At 34.7% G+C, this 23,773-nt stretch overlaps 1 protein-coding gene across 1 annotated transcript in view; it reads right to left on the reverse strand.

Annotated features, from left to right (window-relative positions):
- The window catches only part of EIF3E (eukaryotic translation initiation factor 3 subunit E), a 50,381-nt gene that overhangs the window by 23,927 nt on the left and 2,681 nt on the right, over positions 1-23,773 (reverse strand). Inside the window, exons 2-7 of the mRNA XM_060116325.1 lie at positions 20,498-20,612; positions 18,778-18,895; positions 14,716-14,758; positions 13,548-13,652; positions 8,074-8,199; positions 7,280-7,404 (exon numbers count right to left, since the gene is read on the reverse strand). Of these exons, the coding sequence (XP_059972308.1) occupies positions 7,280-7,404; positions 8,074-8,199; positions 13,548-13,652; positions 14,716-14,758; positions 18,778-18,895; positions 20,498-20,612 (632 nt within the window). The remainder of the gene's footprint in view (positions 1-7,279; positions 7,405-8,073; positions 8,200-13,547; positions 13,653-14,715; positions 14,759-18,777; positions 18,896-20,497; positions 20,613-23,773) is intronic.

Genomic DNA, 23,773 nt, shown 5'->3' on the forward strand with positions numbered 1-23,773 from the left:
ATTAGAAAGTTTAGGAAAAATAAAGGCAGAGGGTAAATCAGGACAAATTCTAGACACGATCTACTTGACTGTTAACAGTAAAACTTGAAATTTCTTAGGATATTTATGATATCTTTATTTAGAAAACAAATTAAACATTCTTTTGCTAACTGAACTTTGAATTTTTCTTTATACAACTGGAGAGTAACTAGGGCATTGTATTACAAATGCATTCTTCTCCCTAATAGCATCTACATTTGGTGGCAAAGCCTCATCTCTAATAGCCTACCGAACACTGTTCTAGCTTACACCTGATACTTTATCTTACGTATTGTATTACATTTAAAAGTTCAACATTTTTCAAATGTGTAAATCATCTCCATGTTAGATTCAGAATAAATTATGGCAGAAATGATAATATATATGATGTAAGAGACTTAACCTGCACTGGCATCTAAACTTTCACTTCAAGGACAAAAGTATAAATTATCTCCACAGTACTTTCGTATTTTAAAAAAAGCCTGAAATCACAATCTATATGAACTATCAATTTAACATACACTCAATTAACCACATTAAATTGTATTCCTGTGCTAGTGGAAATTAAAAACAGAAAAATATGATACTTTCTCCATTAATACCTACTACCTATCAGAGACAATTGAAAAATGCATACTGACTGTAGACATACAAATGCAAATTACACACTACTTACTAGAAGCTATTCTACTTAAAGAATATGCAACCTAGGAAAATGGCTGAAACAACGATCTGTCAAGCCAACTGGGTGTATTCTCACGTGAAAAAAGTTAGAATCAAGCAAAAACCAGAATAAGTCATTAAGACATTACTAATGAGGAAGAAAATATGATGGCAACCTGACCCTATGGCAAGTGAAAATGGTAAGCACTGTATTTTGGTGAAATTTTAAAACTGTAATACTACTGAGCTTTCTTTTTCACATTTTGTGAACAGGCTACTTCTGTTTAAAAAAAAATACTCCAGGGCCTCCCTGGTGGCGCGGTGGTTGAGAGTCCGCCTGCCGATGCAGGGGATACGGGTTCGTGCCCCGATCTGGGAAGATCCCACATGCCGCGGAGCGGCTGGGCCCGTGAGCCATGGCTGCTGAGCCTGCGCATCCGGAGCCTGTGCTCCGCAACGGGAGAGGCCACGACAGTGAGAGGCCCGCATACCGCAAAAAGAAAAAATAAATAAATAAATAAATAAATAAATAAATAAATAAAAATACTCCAAATGGCATCAGGGTTCTTATTGGGAGGATGAAAATGTTCAAAAGTTGATTTATGGTGATGGCTGCACCACTTGGTAAAGTAACTAAAAATCACTGAATTGTAGACAAAAAATGAAATCATCTGGTACCTTAGCACAAATCACGGTAGTGGCATCATACTATACTAGTCACTGTTATTAATAACCACACTCTTACAGTTAAAAAAATGCCAATTTCAACTATATCTTTGATTAGGCAGTACAAATTATTAATTTTCAAAAATTTCAACCCGTGTAAACTTATTTTTTTAATATTCTGTATGACTAAAATGGGAAGTGTGTGAAAGATCTTCTGCTGTACACTACAGTGTCATGGTTGTCTTAAGGAAAAGTACACGTTCAATGATTTGAGTTGCAAGGTGCTTTTCTCATAGAACACTATTTTTACCTGAAAGAATAACAGTCAAACCAAAGCCATTCAGACTTGAGTATTTGGCAGACATTTTCCAGATAATAAAGTTGAGCCTATCCTTCAATAAAAACAAATGAAAAAATCAGAGCTTTCAAAAAAAGGTAAAATTTTGGAAAGTTTGTATCTGTCATCAAGAGTTTGACTATTTTCCAATACTTGAAAAGTCTTTTCTAATGGGTTTAGTAGTGAAATTAATGAATGTGATTTTTTTTGGTGCTGTATAATGGTGCTGTATATGTTGGAATACCTGCATAACTCCCTGAACCAGTATTTCCCAAACAATCAATGCATACGGTCATAAAATCATGCATGGTAAAAGATCCATTTAAATTGCAAAATCAACCAATATAGTTTAGAATTCTAGTATAGTTTAGAATCCAAAAAAACTGAATGATATGGTTTCAAATCCCAAATTTCAGTACCTTTTAAGAAATTACTACTTGTTGAGTTCTGGTGTATGATCAAAAAAGGATAGTCACAATTATCTGAAAAGGCTATTAAAACACCTCTCTTTCCCAACTACATGTATGTGTGAGGCTTGGTTTTCTTCTTATCCTTCAAACAAAATGATATATCACAACAGGCTGAATGAAAATCAGATATGAAAGCAAACATGAAAATCTAGCTGTCAATTAAGCCAGAAATGTAAAGGTCTGCAAAAATGTAAAACAATGCCACTCATCACTAAATTTGGTTTTTTATTTTTCATAAAAATATATACAACTATAATCAATTTACTATTTGTCAATTAATAAATATATTTCAGAATTTCTTAGTTTTAATTTCTAATACAGTATATATCAATAAATTTAGCCAACATGTACGAAACTACACTCAAAAACTCTTAATAGTGTAAAAGAGTTTCAAGACCAAAAAGTTTAAGAACCATTCACCAGTAACAATAATATTGCCAAAGATAATTCTGATGTCAGTATTTTTTTCTTCTCAACATCCAATGTTTTTTTCTCCTCAGTGTGTATATCTGATTTGGGTCTTGGAGGGGGTAAGAGGATCTTACTGAATGTTCTAATAGGTCTGGTCCTATTTGCCTCACAAAATTGGATGCAGAGTATCTCCCCATGTACACCTAGTTCTTTTAATGTTCCAAAATTAGTAACTTCAACATTTACTAATATATTGCTAATTTTATTTTCAGTGCCTTTGTTCCGTTTTTCTGTACTTTTACTCAAGGTTTTAAAAGTTGAACAAGTACTCAAAGCTATGAATTAATTTCTGAGTGCTGCTTTGGCAGGTATTTCATAATTATCAACAGTTAATCTCTTCTTTGATTCAGTTACTTATAAAATTTTTAATAACTCCTAGTTTTACTGTTTTGTGTCCGGAAAGTACATGTTATAAAATTTCTAGTTTTAAAAATTTATTCAGAGATTTTTAATGGCATAAGGTATTGTCTTTTTTGTATATGAACCATGGAAATGCAAATGAAGGCATTAAGCCTACTTGTAGAATACAGCTTGATAATTAACTGTCTTAATTCTAAGTTGTTATTTTAATTATATTTCTATGACCATGAACCTTTACCTTACTTTAAAATTTAAAAAACAAATCTACTTTTTTGCAGTTTTCCTTTATAAAAGTTTAATTTTTTATCTTTAACAAAATTTTCTGCAATCTCAACTGAACTACCTTTTTATTTCTAATATCTATAATAAATGATTCTACTAACGAATTAAATATATTGTTTTGATTTCATACAAGCCATAAGGTTGTCAGGGATTAATCCATACTGTTTCCCCCTTATTTGTATTATAGAATTTTTACAGTGGGTTTGAATATTTTTACTTTGTTTGTATACTTCCTTTCATTACTTAAAAATATTTTTTAAAAATCAGTTGAATTTAATGTTCCTTTCTGGATACATCTGTAACTGCAAAAACTACAGCAGAGGGCTTCCCTGGTGGCGCAGTGGTTAAGAATCTGCCTGCCAATGCAGAGGACACGGATTAGAGCCCTGGTGTGGGAAGATCCCACATGCTGTGGAGCAACTAAGCCCATGAGTCACAACTGCTGAGCCTGTGCTCTAGAGTCCGCGAGCCACAACTACTGACAATCTTACAGGTTTTATTATTCAGGAGGGAGGCAAAATACTACATGATAATGTTACTTTTAATCTCTTTTGAATGCATGCTCGATTAATCTCCATAAATATTGAGAAATACACCCTTAATTCTTGAGTTTGAAATTCTCATCAAACATCTCTTTTTATAAGATGCACAGATAGTTTAACATTAAAGATAGGTATGTAACATATTTTATATTCACCAACATCCCCAAATTTCTTGCAATGTTTTACCAATCATTTTTCTGGGTACTCCAGATTCATCCATTATTGGTATGTCTCAACTACTGCATAAGATTGCAACTGTCAGTATCACAAATAAAAAAGCCTCTTCTAAAATATAATGGTTGCCCAAAGGGTGCATGAAAAAGGTACTTCTCAAGAATCAGAGTATAACAGAAATAAGACGGCCCTCAGAGGATTAAATAAACAATGCACCAGAGCAGAGAGAGATTCATCAGTTTAGTAAGAGAAAACTACCAGATCAGGAAGTCTTGAGAAGAACTTGATAAAAAATATTAACATATTTAAATCAACATAGGGGGACAGGGAAGGAAGATAGGAGCAAAGTGAGAGATACTGATATGAAATGGAATCATAAAAAGAGAAGTAAAAAGCAAATCTTGGAAATGCCCATCCAAATGTTTAGGGTGACATAACATGTCAAAAAATGTTCATGATCTGGTCCTTATGACAAGGATATTCCTATTGTGGAAATGGATATGTTAACCCAATGCTTAATCTGATGGTGCCATGAAACATTCCAGTCACATAAATTAATTTTCTATTCTGATTCCAAATATTCATAAAGGAATCTTCTGTATTCTACAGCTTCCTATGTATTAAACCTATAGGGTCAGAACAACCTGGTCGTGTTTCATGTACTTAGTCCTCTTAGCACTTCTCATTGCAAATAATGATGGCATTCTGGTTTTATACATCAGTCTTTTTGAGGTTGGTTCAGCTTTGTTCTTCACAAATCAACCCCTAGGATCCTGTAAAATAAAGTTGCATGCTTCCTATACCAAAAGCCAGAACAAAATAATACCACCCTTGTAGGATCTTACTTTAGTACACAGTGGCTTTTCTTTTTTAACCTTTCCCAAGAGCTTTTTACTTAATGCAACATATGGACTACAACTTATATATAACTTCCCAGATTACTATCAATCATAGCATCCAGCAAAGAGTAAAGCATATAACTTTAAAATGTTTAGATTTCCCACAAAATAGGGTTTCTGTAATAAAGGAGGAACAACAGCTCAGACAGAATGAAGCTTTTATGTTCACATTAGTGAATAATGTGACTCTAGAAGGCATACTTGGACATCTCTAATAAAAGAAGAAATACCTATAATACCATGTAAATTACAAAATCTTATCTCTTATAATTTACATTTAAAATTTAATGCTGGAATCACCATCTCCTACCTCACTTAATGCCATGTAGTTTTTGTTTTTTCAAGGGAAGACCGAAATAATTTCCTATTATGAAAACTTCTTTGCCTGTGTTCAGTTTTAACAAATTGGACCAGCGTGTCATGCAAATACTGACTGAATACATTAATACTGAACTTAAGTTGTGATGTTAATACAAAAAATAAGCCAAGCGTATTTCTGATAAAAGTGCTGCTATTTGACAGATTCAGGGGAACATTTAGCATTTAATGCAGAAAACACAATTTAAACTATTTTAAAAATGGCTCCCTGGGACTCCCCTGGTGATCCAGTGGCTAAGACTTCCAATGCAGGGGTGTGGGTTCAATCCCTGGTTGGGGAGCTAAGATCCCACATGCCTCGTGGCCAAAAAACCAAAAAAACAAAAGCAGTATTGTAACAAATTCAATAAAGACTTTAAAAAATGGTCCACATCCAAAAAACCCACAAAACTCCATTTCTACATTTAAAAATTACTGGCAATTCTTGGTTGGCAAATATTTTTCATCTGTATCGCCGCCAATAACTTCATTTCTCTTAAATTTAAAGTCCAGGTGATTATGTTAACAACTTAACTGAAGAGGTCAAATATTTTATAGTCTCAAAAATCTTACTAAACTGAGTATTTAAAGAACATGTTTATTCACATGACTCAGTTTAGATGATTATATTTCATCAACTTATACAAAAATATCGCTAAGGTATTATTACCTTATTTTCAAGACTTAAAAAATTACAAAAAAATTTTAAAATACACTGTTCAGGGCTTCCCTGGTGGCACAGTGGTTGAGAGTCCGCCTACAGATGCAGGGGACACGGGTTCGTGTCCCGGTCAGGGAGGATCCTGCATGCCACGGAGCGGCTAGGCCCGTGAGCCATGGCCATTGAGCCTGAACGTCTGGAGCCTGTGCTCCGCAACGGGAGAGGCCACAACAGTGAGAGGCCCATGTAGCAAAAAAAAAAAAAAACCACTGTTCAATGTTCATTCATTTTCTATTAGATGGGTATTACACCATCTATTCCGAAACTATACTTCTGTAAATTAAATATGAATTTTAGAAAAAAATGTTAAAATCTTAATTTGACAGACAATAAGCAGAAATCAACTGAAATGTATTAGGATCTCCATCTTAAATAGAGTTAAAAATAACAAAAATTGGCTCAAAGTGTTATGTGAGACTTAATCAACAATGCAGTCAATAAGTCATACCAAGAATGCAATCTTGGGCTAAATTAATGTAAGTATATGTACTGGTCATAGGAGCTAATATTGCCACTGTAATCTATAAAGCTTAGATAACAATCTTAGAATAAGCTTTCAATTTTAAAGATCCAGATTTTTAAAAAGCTGTGGATAAACTGGTGGTTACCTAAGAACAGCAGCCAAAATACTAAAGAATGTGACAAACTATATTACTTAATAAAACTAGAGATATTTAGCCTGAAGGAAAGAAAAATAAGGAAAATTATCTTCAAGTATCTGAAGTATTTTCATAAAGCAGTCTAGTTTTCTGTTGCTCCAACCAAATAAGAAATAATAGAATATTCAGAGGCATTGACCTCAAATGGAAGAATAAATTTTTAAAAATGATTTCTAGCTAACAGTAGAATAGTCTAGTTCATAAAGCAGTGAATTTCTTATCACCAAAAGCTGGATGATGGAACAAAGATGATATAAAAGGGATTCTCTTGGAATGTATATCTTCCTTCCAAATAATATGGCCTAGAGCCTTAATTCTAAAGCTTTAACGTATACATGAATTACCTGGGTTCTTCTTACGTTGAAGATTCTGATTTAGTTCTTCTAGGATAAGGCCTGAGACTCTGCATGATACTGATGCTGCTGGCCCAGGGACCAAATTTAAATAGCACTTTAAAGGTCTTAAGAGTATACTTTTATCAAATAATTTACTTAAGAGTTACATGTAAGCTTTTTTCAACTAACAAGCAAATCTACCACATGAAGAGGGGAAAAAATGTGACAACAAATTCAAATGTTAGAGAGAAGTACATTTTAAATTTTAAAAATTCTATTTGATTTCATATAATTAAAGTCAAAACTATACAGTGAAATAACTTACTGTGGCTGGTAAAGGAAGAGATCAATAATGTTATCGCGCCCTTTAGGGTGATTGAAGAAAACAAACAGAGACCAATGAATGAGCCATGTTCGCTGCTGAAGAGACTGAAGTGGAGAACTCACAGACTAAAGGATTAAAAAACATAGGAAATATTAATATATGAGAAAGATGAAAGGGAATAAACATGGCTGATCTCAGAATTTTATTTTAAATGAGAACCTTCTAAAGCATGCACGGTGATCATTATGATCAAAGTCCAATCCCCCAGACCACTCTACTCTCTGCATGACCCTTGACATTCAAAATTTCCCTGTTCTCAGAGACAGATTCAACAACGTCCACTAAGCCATTTTTACAGAGGCTCTAAGTTATACTTATTTCAGAAAACATTTTATAAGCAAGGACTAAATTAAACACTTCATAATAAGTTTTATTAGACATTAACAGTAGATGAAAACTGTCATCTTCTGCATTAGACTTTCAATAACGGGTGGCACTAAGAGTATTATGTCATTTCCACTGGAACAGATCAAAGAGGCACCACAGCTCTAACAAAAATGAAAACTGAGTTATTTTCTCTAAGAGCCAAAAAAAGTTTGACAGCTTCCTTCAAGGAGATTCAGTAAAACTAATCAACCCACTAAAACCCACTGTGATTTTTGTATCAGGTCAACATTTTAGTTTCGTCTCCCTCCCTTTCCTCCTTCCTTTCTAAAGTACAGTGTTTTCCTTATCAGAAAGTATGAAGGATACATAGAAATTTCAGAAAATCACCCTGAAAAAGTGTAACTCACATTATTATCTATGGTCTCTTTTAGCCGTGTAAGGTCTTCCATGGCTGCATCCCAATTCTGCATTAAGATTTCAGAGGCCAGTTTTCCCCAGAGTGAACTCAAAGCATTTCTATCTGTTGCTGGAACCTGTTTAAGCAATCATAATTATATTCTGAATACTCTGGAGGAAAAAAAGATAATGTATATTTTATACCCTACACATCCCTCGGGCCTACTAAAAGATCTATAGCACTCTTCCCCAAACTCCAGTTATATAAGCCCTTATTTGGATCACACTGGTTAAGCTGATTCAAATAGATTTCATTTAACTTAATTTACTAAAAATACTCAGGTCTTTGATAGTCAGTCTAGATCAGAAGATAAATAACTTAAAACTAGGATACAGCACCAGTGTTTTAGTGTAACCCATTTCAGATCATTTATACACAATTAATCAAACTTTAGGGACTCAAAACTTTGCAAACAAAGTTAGATTCAGAGACAATTTGTTGCTAAAAATTCCTGGAGTGAAGATGTGAAAATCAAGACTTGAGTCTCATCTACAATTTAGAAAAGTTATTTCCAGAACAAAAAAACTTCCAAATTATGATATAAATGGAAGAGGTCATAGAGAGGAAAAAAAGCAGGTCTACTGGTTAATAACATTAATAATTATCAAAGGAATATGTACTGAGAAACAGAAGTTCATTTTCTTATATAACCCTAAAACCCTGGAAGGTAAATAGTAATTTTTATCCCTATTTTAAAGAGGGGAGCTGACGCACGGAGAGCATAATTTGTTGAAAATTATACTTCTAATCATTAAAAGCTATAAAATTCCATACTGCAGTCTTAACCCTACAAAAAAGGAGGAATGAGGGTCACTCTGTCTCTTCTTGCCATTGATGCAAGTGGGTCATAAACCCAAACACCTATAAAGACTAGGCTAATAACAAAAACAAGTAAAGCAGGACTCTCAAAACAAGGCAAAGAAAGTGGATATAATGACTCTGAACTGTGCTAAAGCAGCAAAAGCAAGTGAGGGTACTGGAGGGAGAAAACATTTCTATACTCCAAGCTGAAATTTTGAATTTTTCACTGAAGCACTTACATGGTACTAATAATTGTAAAGTACTACTGGTATATATTATAATTACAAGTTAAATAAAATCATATGGGGCCTCCCTGGTGGCGCAGTGGTTGAGAGTCCGCCTGCCGATGCAGGGGATACGGGTTCGTGCCCCGGTCTGGGAGGATCCCATATGCCGCGGAGCAGCTGGGCCCGTGAGCCATGGCCGCTGGGCCTGCGCGTCCGGAGCCTGTGCTCCGCAACGGGAGAGGCCACAACAGTGAGAGGCCCACATACCGAAAAAAAAAATAATAATAAAAAATAAAATAAAATCATATGGGCAGGACTGGAATAATTCTGGCTCTACCACTTACTATAAGTAGCTGAACCATCTGTGCTTTAGCTTCCTCATCTATAAAATGGGGATAGTAACAGAAGCCACCTCAGTTGTTGTATGACTTAAATCACATAATACATGTAAAAAGATTACAACATCATCTGACACATAATAAAAACTTGGGAAATGTGAGTCATTACCTCAATGATAATGAGAATAGAAATGATTATATCAGAGTATTATAGGTTGCCTAAACTATGAGGATCAAAACCATACCTAAGTCAGACTCTGCCTATACTGAAATTCTTCCTTTGATGTAACTAATTCAAACGTACAGGAAAACACTTTAGCAAACTCTAAGAACAGGTAAATAGTAGAGACTAAATTTGCAAATTAAAATTTGTAACATAACCATGAAATCACTGGTTCTTATTATTACAATGTATGTCCACAAGAAACTTGTATATGAATATTCATATCTTTATTTGAAATAGACAAAACCCAGAAGTAATCCAAATGTTTATCAACAGATGAATAAACTGCAGTATATTCATAGAATGGAATACTAGTCAGCAATGGAAAGAATCAAACTTCTGATACATACAATAATATAAATGAATCGCAAAAAACTTCTAGTCAAAATAAGCCAGGCACAAGCTTACATATATCATTCCACTTACATGAAATTCTACAACAGACAAAACTAATCTACAGGGATGGAAAGCAGACCAATGGATGAACCAGAGATGAGGTATGACTGCAAAGGGGAACAAGGGGTCTTTCTGGGGTAACAGAAATATTCTTTATCTTGATTTGGTGGTAGTTGCATAGGTATGTGCATTTGTCAAAACTCATTGAAATCAAAAAAACCTTATATAAAAATCTATAAAATTATTGTTCAAATTACAAAGGATAAAATGTTTGATCCTTACAAAGAAATCTAAGTACTGATATTTCATTGAATCTAAGATGTCATCAATTTTATGGTATATTATTTTAGGTTAATTCAGGACACATCCTAATTTTAGATGTTAAAGTGGGATAAAAATGTATCTGAGAATCGATATGAAATAGATGTCTTTTACAGTGACATTATCAGAGTACATCAGATCCAAATCTTCAGTCAAGAGCCTAAAACTTCACCAAATCATCATTACTCAAGCTTTCTTGAGTCAAGGAAAAGTACCTTTAAATTGAATGGCAAGTACTTACAGTAGATAAATTTTAAATTCTGAGTGAAACACACACACACAAATATGATCACCAACAGTCCTCGCATCTTAAAATCACTTTTATTTCAAATAGCTGCTGGATGAGGAGAGGGGTTATATTTTGGAGCCAGACCAAAGGCCACAGTGAGGGCAAATTTTAACAAAATAATTACAATACAGTTATTAATTAAAATAGTTATAAATTAATAACTTTTAAAACAAAAATGTTCAAAAATTCCTAACAAATCTGCTCCACCATTTCAATTCAAATTAACGCATTTCTTAGAGCATGATTCAAAGAAGCTTCACAATCAAATAGGGTGCATTTAAGCACTCGGTGTATTCTAAAAGCCATGAAGTCTTTTAAAAATAAAAGTAGATTCTAGGGTCATACAGCTTTAATTTATACAACACTAACCTACAACAGGTCACTCAGAGAGTCAAATTCTAATCTCAGATCATAGTTACAATGGTTCTTTCATAGCTTATGTTTCCCTAACTATAGATTTAAAAGAATAGTCAACCACCAGAAAAGAAATGAAAACAGGCCATTTGCAAAAAAGTAAAATTAAATAACTAATAAGCAAAAACATTGACATTATTTATCCCAAATCCAAAACAGGATTTTTATCTTTGCTATTAACAAGATTTCAAATACATAGATTTTTTAGTGGTGTCTATCTTAATCAAAAGAAAAAGTAAATAATCCATTTTTAAACTTAGCTTAGTTAGCCTTTATCAATATGCCAACATGAAGTAACCAACTCCCATATAACTCAATTGTCCTGTGGCACAAGATGGGACAAAAACTAAAATGAACTGCACCTAATTTCTGAACACTATCCAATCACTATATTTTGACTGCTCTTAACGTAAAACATTAATTCTGTATCCAGACCATGGTATTCAATCACTTAAACATCATTTGAGTTCCATCATAAGATCTGCTAGGCAATGTAAAAGCTTAAGATCAACCCAGAATTTTTTAAGACAGGAAACTAATTAGATCTTCGTATTTTACAAAAGTAAATATAAAAACTGCAAACTTTTTAGTATATACGTATCATATGCAGAAATTTTCAGACTAATTATGAAACCATACTACATAAACATAATAATACTATTAAAACTAAAATATGTTACATGTGTTAGGATAAAAGCTTTTTGCAGCAGTGTAGCAAGTTTTTTAATCCCCAAAAGATTCATGCATACTACTCTGGCTCAAGTCCATGTCATTACAGTTGGCTCTTCATACCAATCTGCTTTCAAGGGTGGATATGCTAGAAGAGTTTCAATATCTGGATTTCCAGCAGTTACCTTAAGTTTCCATGTCTTAGCAAAATGGCACATTCACTCACTGACCAGCAACAATAAATTTACTGTGCTAGAACTCTAACATGACACTAAATCTTCATTCTCAAAATTCACTCCCAGCGTTAACAAATGATATGAATAACCAACTCTTTTCATGTACCTGTAATCATATCAGGCTTCTGATTTTACAATCCTCGTCTAAGCTGTTTACATTTCCAAAGTAATCAACTTTTGCTCTCCTAAATCCTTCATAATATTCAAAGTAAAACTGATGGAATTTTCTGATAAGCTGCTACAAATTTAGCATCACCCATTACCTTCAATGCACTTGCAAGCTAACCACAGCTAAACTGTAAGTTAAGAATTCATTTACAAATGGGATAATTTTTTTTTCAAATCAAACTTGGAAATAAACTGAAATCTTTATTTCTTTGAAGGAAGGATGGTACTTTAAAAGATGAAGTTGTCTAAGCACTTTTTTAAACTGTAGGATTTATTCGATTTAATAATACTGAACTCTTTCCTCACTTGCAAAAAAGGAAAATTTCATTTTCTAGAAAACAACCAAAGATAGCAGCCATTGAGTCTTTTCTTTGTGACTTGCGGGGCTAAAAGAAAAAAGGCACCAGAGAATAGAGACAGAAAGAACGGACTCTTCCAAGGTTGGAAGACAAAAAGTCCTTGTCTTAAAGAGGTCATTTCCCAACTTCTAGGGTTAACTAGAGATATCAGAGATGTAGGTACTTGCTTACTAATCCAAAGTAACAAATTATAATTTCTCAAATGAGACGCTAGTTAAAACAAGAGAATTTTGGTAACTTTAGAAGGCATTTATTAATATAATTACCTAAACAGAAGGCAGAATAAGAAAGAAATCTGTCAATGTGAAATCCTGATTTTTCCTTTGGCTTCATGCAACTCTCCTTCCCTAACAAACACAATGAATCTAGGAAACTTGTCAAGTAGACAAATGAAGAAAAAGACGTTAGGGATTTTTTCTAGCAGCACTATTTAAACCCATCTACTCCCTACATAATGAAAAGAAATTGAGCTTTGTAGTCTAATACCTGAGGGCAGAAGTAAACAGAAAAAAGTTACTATTAAAGCATAAAATCTTTTCAGATATCATTAGAATTCCACAGCTGTTTAGAACAAATTCAAGGAATATATGCAGCATAAAATATTGAATTAAAATTAGGAATAATAGATTTATTCAGTAAATATTAAGCACCCACAATGTGCCACTCACTGTGCTGTACAGTAATACTATAACAAATTCACTACATGATAGAATTCTACTAATGCTAAAATCATACAATTATATATAAAATGAAAAATTAGTGGTTCCTACTTTTGGATTTCAAGGACAAGTTAAATCTCCCTCCAAATTTTGAGGCCCTGAAATAAGGTTTCCTATTTCTATTTGGTTTTGTTGAAAGTTTATTTTTTTTCTCCTTTTGCCAATAACTGTTGAAAACTTAATGGACAGATCAAATCTACAGACATGTTTTAAGGAACCAAGGCAACCTACAAAAGAGAAGAAAAAGAAAAAAAAATTACTTACCAATACTCTAAAGAAGTAAAGATATTCTGCTGCTCCAGAGTAATTTCCACATTCATATTGGAATTTTGCATACCTGTAGAGTGTATCTAAATATTCCTGCCTAAACTAAAAAAAGGAAAAAAGCTTAAATTCTATTTTTTAATTTTGAGTTTTAAAATTCAAACCATTTACTCTTTCAAATATCCCCAGATATCAATTCTTTCAAAAGTTACTACCCTCCCCCTGCCCACCAAAATCAGAAAAGCACATGACCGTTAAAATACATACTAGGAATTGTTGGATTTAACATTCATAGTTCTGAACTGTAACAATACCTACTTTGTTGTGATACAAACTTGAATTACAGCTGAAGGTTGGATGTGTGAGTCCCTTAGCTGGTGAATGAGCTTAGACAACTACCAAGCATATGCATACCTGTAAGGATTTTGTGATTCTGTACAAATAATGTATATAGTAAACTTCAGTTCTCTGAAAAAACAGGTCCCCAAATTACACCAACTTTTACAGTTAATGATGCAAAGTGAAAGACAAAAAATCAAGAGAAGGACTCTGAACCAGAACATTAACAAATACACCAAACATTCTATATGGAAACCAAAAAGAGTAATTTTGCAGTGGTCAGCATGTCTCTTGTTACAATAATTGTTAAATGAATGATAAAACTTGAATGCAAGTTAAAAAACTGATTATATACATAGCCTCACACTTTGAGTTAACGCAAGGGGAAGAAGACTGGGAGATGACAAGGAAAGCCTATAACAACATTCCTTTATATGGGGGTTTATGAAGGTCTTGGTAATGTCAAGGGCTACTGTATTCCACAAGGCAGCTTAATGCTATTGCTCAAGGTATTCTAATTCAAATTTAGTTCTGTTTTTACCCACTTGTTTATCCATCAGAAATATAAAATGCTAACTATTACATGATCATTCTGGAACAAACAGTTTGAGAATTTCTGTTATCTAAAAAGGTAAGTATAAGGATATTATTTTCCAATCAAGACCAATTTTTAAAAACTGAAGTTTCAAAAACATACCAGGTATTATGTCTAATAACTTAATCTGGAAATTATTCTCTTGTCAAGCCATGAATCTATCTATACAGCACTATTCTTTAATTAGCCTTATTAAAACATGACAACTAAACAATTTTTTAAAAGACCACTTACACCATGCTTGTCTGCGAGGTAGTCAAACAGCATCCGACCATCCCTTAATAATAAAAAAACAAAAATTATTGTAATTTATAGGCCACAGAAAACAAAAGAAGCCTATCCAACTTCTATCTTATTACTCACATAAAGCCAATTTAATTATCTTAATACTTAAACACTAAAAATAAAACAAGACTTCCAGAATAAACAGAACATTACATGTTTTGAACATAAGGAATAGGAACTCAAGGAGAACTGCAAACTTAAAATTTCACTTTCAGATTTCTTTAGCCCTAACTGAAAATCATGTGTTCTGATTCACCACATGATGTAAGTTTTTTAGGTAATAAAACCAGAACATTCTGACTATTCTTATAGTGAGGTCAGTGAGGTCTACTTAGGTGTTAACCTACTGAGAATGGAATTTGTTCTCTTGAGGATACTTTTCTAATAGGTAATATATTCTTTTTTTTGTTTGTTTGTTTTTTGTGATACGCGGGCCTCTCACTGTTGTGGCCTCTCCCGTTGCGGAGCCTGTGCTCCAGACGCGCAGGCTCAGCGGCCATGGCTCACGGGCCCAGCCGCTCCGCGGCACGTGGGATCTTCCCAGACCGGGGCACAAACCCGCATCCCCTGCATCGGCAGGCGGACTCTCAACCACTGCGCCACCAGGGAAGCCCGGTAATATATTCTTAAAATAGGACAGAGATGGAAATAATGTACAAGCAGGAATTAATCCTGTATATAAATTTTGTCCCCCTCCACAATGTTAGTATTTCTCATAAGGATAGTGATCTGGCAAATTTACAAGACTAATAAATCATACCTAACTCACATGCTATCTATGTTACATACTCTATATGATTATTATTCATACCAAAGTGTCAAATAACCCAATGTAACATTTTTAAAATTAGCTTTGCATAACTTGAGATGTTGGCAGCCTTGTAAAAGACAAATTGATGACAAAGACACCAAGGAACAAGTGACAGGTGGCAGAGTTGCCTGCCTTCTGGGCATTTGCAAAAATGAAACCATTTTCTTATGCTCATTGTAACAATGAATACCGTGGCATGTCTTTTGGGAGCATAATTTTACTTGAAGGTTTAATGGGGAGGGGATATGTTACCACTAAAATTAACATGAACATATTATAATACTAAATAAAAACATGCATGAAATTTTAACATAAAGAGATCTCAAAAAAAGCCACTTAACACTTGCTGTAGATCATAGTGAATAACTTTGTGTTATATGCCTTATACCGCAGGTATATAATCACTGTCCTCTGGCTGATACGGTATTTCTGGGAAAATATGAGAAGTACAAAACTACATATTCAATGAAATTTTAAAATGGGGAATCGGCAGGGAAAGGTTATTACTTTGAAAATGAATAGCTTATAAATTTAATTAGATTACAAGTTTTTAACCCCAATTCCATCCTTTCATTTATCTCCAATTTACTGCCTATTAAGCTAAAAGGAGTTATCTTTTTCTAATATTTAGTGAACAAATCTATATTCATCTTATTCATACCTTAATCCAATTACTTCCCAGTATTTAAGTGACTGGACTAAACTTAGAATTAAAATCCTAAATTTTCTGCTGTACCCTAACATCTGGATTATTTCAGCCATCCCTTTGTGGGCTCTTACATGTGACTTGAAGGGCTACAATTACTCATGATATTCTAAGTGTATACTAGTATACACAGACACACAGAGATAGCTATACACAAGCCATATACATATATATGAAAATACATATATATAATAGCTTTGTAAGATATAGTTATCTCTGTATATATATACATACTATGTAACACGGCACATTATAGTAAGGTATAGTAATTGTATAGTATTTGCTGCTTTTCTAAAACATACCTGGTAACACTTTCTCAAATCACAAATGAAAACTTAGAGCCAATCGCTCTAAAAATTTGGTTTGATGACATATCCTAAGAACTCAAGGTGCAACATGGTAAAATCCTAAACAATTCCTCAGGCGAATATATTGATAGAAAAGATTTACCACAATGGCAATATTCAATTTTAGTAGAAGACTATTTTTAAACATTTTTAATGACCCAAAGGGCTTCAATTAGTGAAGTCAGAGTAGGGTAACATGCTTTCTTTGTAAACTAAACAATAAGTCTATTTCTAGCTAAGAGGAAATCAGAAATAAAATATAACCATATCAGCTCTATACTACCCTCCTTGTGCTGAGCATGGAAGGATATGAGACAACGTAGTAAAGTGATAAAGTGAGCTCAGTTTTCCCATACATTGAGCAACCCATGTACCCTAGGTATTGCCCAGGCACAGTTTCTCAGCCTCAGCACTAATGACATTTTGAGTTGGGTAATTCTTTTGGGGGAAGTGAGGGTAATGCCTGATGCACTGTAGGATGTATAGCAGCATCCCTGGCCTCTCCTCTTTAGATGCTGGTAGTACCTCTCCAGCTGTGACAACCAAAAATGTCTCCAGACATTCTAAATGTCCCCTGGGAAGGGGGGAGGAGGGTGGAGCTGCTCAGCATAATCAGATTTGGATTAACTAGCGAAGAAGTTCTAAAAAAATTTAGTTATTAACATTTATAATTAAGGACTTCCTCGTCCCTACACAATAAAGATAAGTGAAAAAAACCAGATAAAGCGATCTCTTAAACTGTGAACTTTTAGACTGGGTTACTAAAGTATGAATTAACATTTGTATTAATCCAGAAAACAGAATTTTTAGAATTCAAATTAAGGAGAGGTTACCTGAAGGCAACAGAAATAAAAGCAAAAATAAACAAATGGGACCTAGTCAAACTTACAAGTTTTTGTACAGCAAAAGAAACCATAAACAAAACGAAAAGACAACCTACTGACTGGGAGAAAGTATTTGCAAATGATGCAACCAACAAGGGCTTAATTTCCAAAATACACAAACAGCTCATACAGGGAATTCCCTGGCAGTCCAGTGGTTAGGACTCCACGCTTCCACTGCAAGGGCAAGGGCTTAATCCCTGGTCAGGGAACTAAGATCCCGCATGCTGTGGCAAAAACAAACAAACAAAAACACAACAAACAGCTCATACAACTCAATAACAAAAAAACAACCCAATCGAAAAATGGGCAGAAGACCTAAATAAACATTTCTCCAAAGAAGGCATACAGATAGCCAACAGGCACATGAAAAGATGCTCAACATTGCTAATCATTAGGGAAATGCAAATCAAAACTACAGTGAGGTACCACCTCACACCAGTCAGAATGGCCATCATTAAATGTCTACAAACAAATGCTGGAGAGGGTGTGGAGAAAAGGAAACCCCCCTACACTGTTGGTGGGAATGTAAATTGATACAGCCACTGCAGAAAACAGTATGGAGGTTCCTTAAAAAACTAAAAATAGAGTTACCATATGATCCAGCAATCCCACTCCTGGGCATATAACTGGACAAAACTATAATTCAAAAAGATACATGAACCCCTATGTTCACAGCAGCACTATTCACAATAGCCGAGACATGGAAACAACCTAAATGTCCAACAACAGATGAATGGATAAAGAAGATGTGGTACATATAAACAATGGAATACTGCTGAGCCATAAAAAAGAAAGAAATAATGCCATTTGCAGCAACATAGACAGACCTAAAGATTATCATACTAAGTGAAGTAAGTCAGAAAGAGAAAGACAAATACCATATGATATCACTTATATGTGGAATCTAAAATATGACACAAATGAACTACAAAACAGAAACAGACTCACAGACACAGAGAACAACAGACATAGAGAACAACAGACTTGAGGCTGCCAAGGGGGAGGGGGTGGTGGAGGGATGGATTGGGAGTTTGGGATTAGCAGATGCAAACGATTATATACAGAATGGATAACCAACAAGGACCTAGTGTATAGCACAAGGAACTATTTTCAATATCCTGTGATAAACCATATGGAAAAGAATACGAAAAACAATATGAATGTATATGTATAACTGAATCACTTTGCTGTACAGCAGAAATTAATACAACACTGTAAATCAACTATACTTCAATAAAATAATTTTTAAAAAAAGGAGGTTACCTGGTTGACTGCATTTGCCTTGTAGTTTCTGGATCTTCAAACATCTTCACAATAGGTTCAGTTTCTGCCTGAAGCTGTTTCAGTTGTGCAACAACGGTGGTTCTTTTTTCTCTCAAAGCTAATTAAAAATGCAAAGGAGTACTATAATGTTAAACTATATTGCTCACTATGAGGATGTCTCTGGAAATTTTTCAATCTATCTAAATTGTGCATATATTTATCCCCAATATATTCATGTGCCAGGAGCCACCAACTCAGTAACTCCCCCAGATCCAATTTCTTCTTTCTAGCACTGCAAAGGCACATAAAGGAAGAGTGAATTCTCTTCTTACTCATAGAAGAAACTGAGGAATATACAGATACAGCCTGGGAGAAGGAGCTGTTGAGGAAACAATTATTTAACTCTACATTTCAGAGACTTCATTCTCAGTGTTTTTGTATTTGGTTTTCATTGAATTCTTTCAGGAGATTATCCCCCAGTTTCTGAAGAGGCTCAGAGGGGTTTACATATTACTACAGGTTTTCAACTAGGTTGAATGGAATTTAAATCCAGTCAATAATTTCTCTTTTCACTTTAAATCTAGTTCTGTAATCTCTCAAAACCAATTCTATAGTTTCTTTTTACCGCATCATGAAGTCAGAGAAAACTTGCACATAATTTATCCCGTTAGCATGTTTTAAAGTTTCACTAAGAAATAGTTTACTTTTTTACCACAAACTAAAATTTAAAGAGCTACTGTTCTTGCAGGGAACTATAATAGAAGTCAAAATAGTGATTATGTTTTATGTAATAATTTCTACATTATATATTAGAAAGTACTAATACTAGGAGAGTTTCTCAAACACAGACGGGATCTGTGATCAAATTTTGAGAAATGTCAATTTAAACAAAGTAAACTGTATTTCTCTACTGAGTTCTTATAATCTTTTAAAATACTATGTGCATAGTGGGGTTTTTTGTTTGTTTTAAAAACATCTATTACTACAGAAAACAAGGATTTCGAAATATACCACAGTAGTTCCCTAATTTGAGTGCTGGTCTTCAGCCAACATTTTCTGGTTAAGTAGATCTGAGGTATGGCACAAGAATTCGCATTTCTAACAAGTTCTCCCAGGTGAGCTGAGGATGCTGGTTCTGGGGACCATGCTTTTGAGAACGCAGATGCTTCAAGACAAAAAAGAAATCTCTAAGGCACACAAGATGCCAACTGAAAAAGTCAAAAAACTGCAAAATTCCCAGATAATTCTAAGGAAACAATCTGATTAATAAGCACAACTTTGATGCTGCATACTATGAACTGAAGACATTTGATGACCATATTTTAAAGTAGTTTCACACTTTTTATAGGGTCCCCAACCCGCAGGCTGCAGACCAGTTGGTTAGGAATCCATCCGCACAGCAGGAGGGAAACAGTGGGCAAGGGAGCAAAGCTTCATCTGCAGCTCCCCGTCACTCGCACTGCCCCCTGAACCATCCCCATGCCACCCCCAGACCATGGAAAAACTGTACTCCACAAAACCGGTCCCTGGTACCAAAAAGGGTGGGGACCACTGCTTTAGAAGACCTGTAACCTTCATATTACCTTTCATCCAAAGAACTTTTAAATCATTCAAATAATTATTAAGACTTCTGGCTAAAGCACTTTTATAAATCACAAAACTTTTAATACACATGCCCTCAGTTCACAAGTCAAGCTTCAGATGTAATGACAAAACTTACCATGAGGAATATCATCAGAATAAAGGTTTTTGTATACATCCATAGCAAAGTCTACCATGTTGGTATCACTAAGAAGATCCAACTTCCCTTGTAACAATTCTTTTTCATTATATATCTGCAAGAGAAAATTACTTTCTAATGAATAAATTGAAGTTCCCTCAAGTAAGGTGGTTAATATTAAGATAGTGTACCTGGAAACATATGTCCTGAACTATTTCTTTAATAAAATATATACTATTAATACACCCTCCTATAAGAAAGGCAAGCAATCAGCCTACAGAGACATGAAGTATTTTGTTTACCTAGTAACTTTAAAATAAAGGCAATTACATACCACAAAGCCATTCCTACCAACTTCTGATTTATACTGATTTTTTAATGTGTCCCTACAAGTCATCTTTTAGCCTCTCTATAACAAGGCTGTGAGTAAATAAACCACACCAACTCCACTGATAAGCACATAGTATTGTTGACTCCTCTCCACATTCAGGTAATTAAGAATCAACTCTTAAATGTTTTACCTTCTTAGTCTCTCTCACAACCACATGATGCCTACCCAGTTCTCGTTGAGGTGGCCTCTCCTTTTTCCCCCACATACTTTTCCACTAAATAGTTAAAATCCTTTATAATGCTTCCCATCCACACCCCTGAAACAAACTGGCACCCATTCTTTCAGTCAACCTTGTCATATCAGGTTTTAGCTTTTGCAAAGAGTTCAAGAAACGCAATTTAACCCACAGTTCAGGAACCAAATAGATACATAAGCAAACTCACATAAACATGAAGTGTACTCAGCAATATGTTAAGGATTCTACACAGTAGCATTCAGGGAGAGAGACAGTAACGTAATTCAAAACAATTGTTAATCAAATAGTCAAGATAAGGTTTCAGCAAAAGAAAAGATTTTTGTACTAAATCTAATTTTGTCAAGCAAAGAAAAATGAAGGAAGGAAGATTATGCAACATTTTACTACCCGTGAAAAGAAAAGATAAAGGAGGTCAAACGGTACAGCCATGAGATCAAACCTGAATCTTCCAAACTACATAAAGAACGCCTACAAAACAGTAGGAAAAAACAGACCATCCAATTGAACATGGCTAAAAGATTTTAATAGGCACTCCACAAGAGCACAACCAAATGGCCAACAAATACCGGAAAAAGTCCTCAACCGCATCAGTCATAAAGGAAATGTAAATTAAAATCACACTAAAAACTAAAAAAACTGGACAATACCAGTGTTGGTATAGTTGCAGAGTAACTGAACACTTTCTCTGCTGGCAGAACTACAACCACTTTGGAAAACTGTTTTTATCTTCTAAAGTTAAAATATTCTTTAACCCAGCAGTTCTAGTCCTAAGTACCCAAGAGAAATGGGTACGTATATTCAAAGGACATTACGAAGAATGTTACCAGCAGAACTATTTGTAACAGCCAAGTCCTATCAATGTTAGACTGGATAAATAAATTGCAGTTATTTAGGACATTTGCAACGTTTTATTTATTGATCTGGATGGTGGTCACACATAAATGTGTTTCCTTTGTTGAAAAAAAAGCATTTATATTTGCTTACTTTTCCTTTTTTTTTTTTTTTTTTTTTTTTGCGGTACGCGGGCCTCTCACTGTTGTGGCCTCTCCCGTTGCGGAGCACAGGCTCCGGACGCGCAGGCTCAGCCGCCATGGCTCACAGGCCCAGCCGCTCCGCGGCATGTGGGATCCTCCCGGACGGGGGCACGAACCCGTATCCCCTGCATCGGCAGGCGGACTCTCAACCACTGCGCCACCAGGGAAGCCCAGCTCACTTTTCTGTTCACATATTATACTTGATAAAAAGTTTACTTTAAAAAAAAAAAGTAGTTTCCTTGCCCCATAGAAACCCTAATCTTAGGTGAAAACATCCTCTTCTGGCATGCCACCTCTCCTCACCACTTCATCAATAGCTTTTAATTTGTAATGTTTCTCCCAACTGCAGATCCAAAGCATTTCTCCTCTGCCATCAGACCTCACTAACCTCTTCTTAAATTTATATCTGCTTATATCATCCTCTCTAAATTTTATCTCATAGGCACCTTTATTCTGTAAAGAAGAGATAGTAAGATTTTGTGAGCCAAAAAGCAAAAATCAAGGACACTATATATAAGTACCATAAGAGAGAAAAGCTTCAACAATTTTCTTTTTGAAATAAAAAATATAATATGTTATAAAATTTTCTGTAATACAGTATGGAATTTCTTTTGGGCAGGAAACGTTTCACTTAACCTGTGTACAGTTATTGTTCTATAATTGAGAAAGGTTGCAAATGTTCACCTGTTAAAAATTTTTTTTAGCTCAGATCATGCAAAACAGGCAGAGAGGGTTGTATTTGGCTCACAAGTTATAGTCTGCCAACACAGTCTATCAACCTCTTGAAAACAACTCCTACTTTTTAATAGATTAAAAATCTTCTTTTGACACCTCCTCCTGCTATCATCCTCCACAAATCCAACATCCATATTGATGATTCTTTAAAAACTCAAGCCTTAAAATTCCTTTATCCCGCAAATCATAACAACTTTCATCAGCTCATCTCTAAGACTTTTAACTTACATTCATCACCTCTTCCATTATTACCTCTAAAATGGTTCATCACCCTCAACATACCCTCTGTTCTTTCTAATTTTTACATCACCCTATTTGATTGTCACTTTCTACATTAGTTTGGATATTGTTTTTGGTTATTTCAAAGCTCTTCTCTTTAGTGGTTAACATTTATTCCATTCATTTTCTCCAACCAACTACAATTCAATGTCTATCTCTAGCACTGGAAAAATGTTATCTCTTTTCTATGTTATGGCTAAGGTCACCTATAAAATGTTTCAGAACTAGGCAATAATGTTATTCAATCACATCTGTGCTTTTCTCTAATCAGCAATCCTTTTCATCAATCTCTAGATGGCATTTATTTATCACCAGCCTACCTCCACACATTTCTATACTACTCAAATAAACAACCGTTTCTCTCACTCCAAGAATGACCACTTATAAATGTGTGATTTCCAATCTCAGTTGGGCCCTCCAAACTTACCAATCCTTGCATTTGTCTTTGGTCAGTTTCCTCAGTCACCATTTCCAGTCTTTATCTCCCTCCTCAAAACCCCAACTGAGGACTTCCCTGGTGGCGCAGTGGTTGAGCATCCGCCTGCCAATGCAGGGGACATGGGTTCGATCCCTGGTCCGGGATGATCGCACATGCCGTGGAGCAACTGCCGTGCACCACAACTACTGAGCCTACGCTCTAG

Source organism: Mesoplodon densirostris, chromosome 13, assembly GCF_025265405.1.
Source record: "Mesoplodon densirostris isolate mMesDen1 chromosome 13, mMesDen1 primary haplotype, whole genome shotgun sequence".
In the NCBI taxonomy this organism is placed as follows: Eukaryota; Metazoa; Chordata; class Mammalia; order Artiodactyla; family Ziphiidae; genus Mesoplodon; species Mesoplodon densirostris.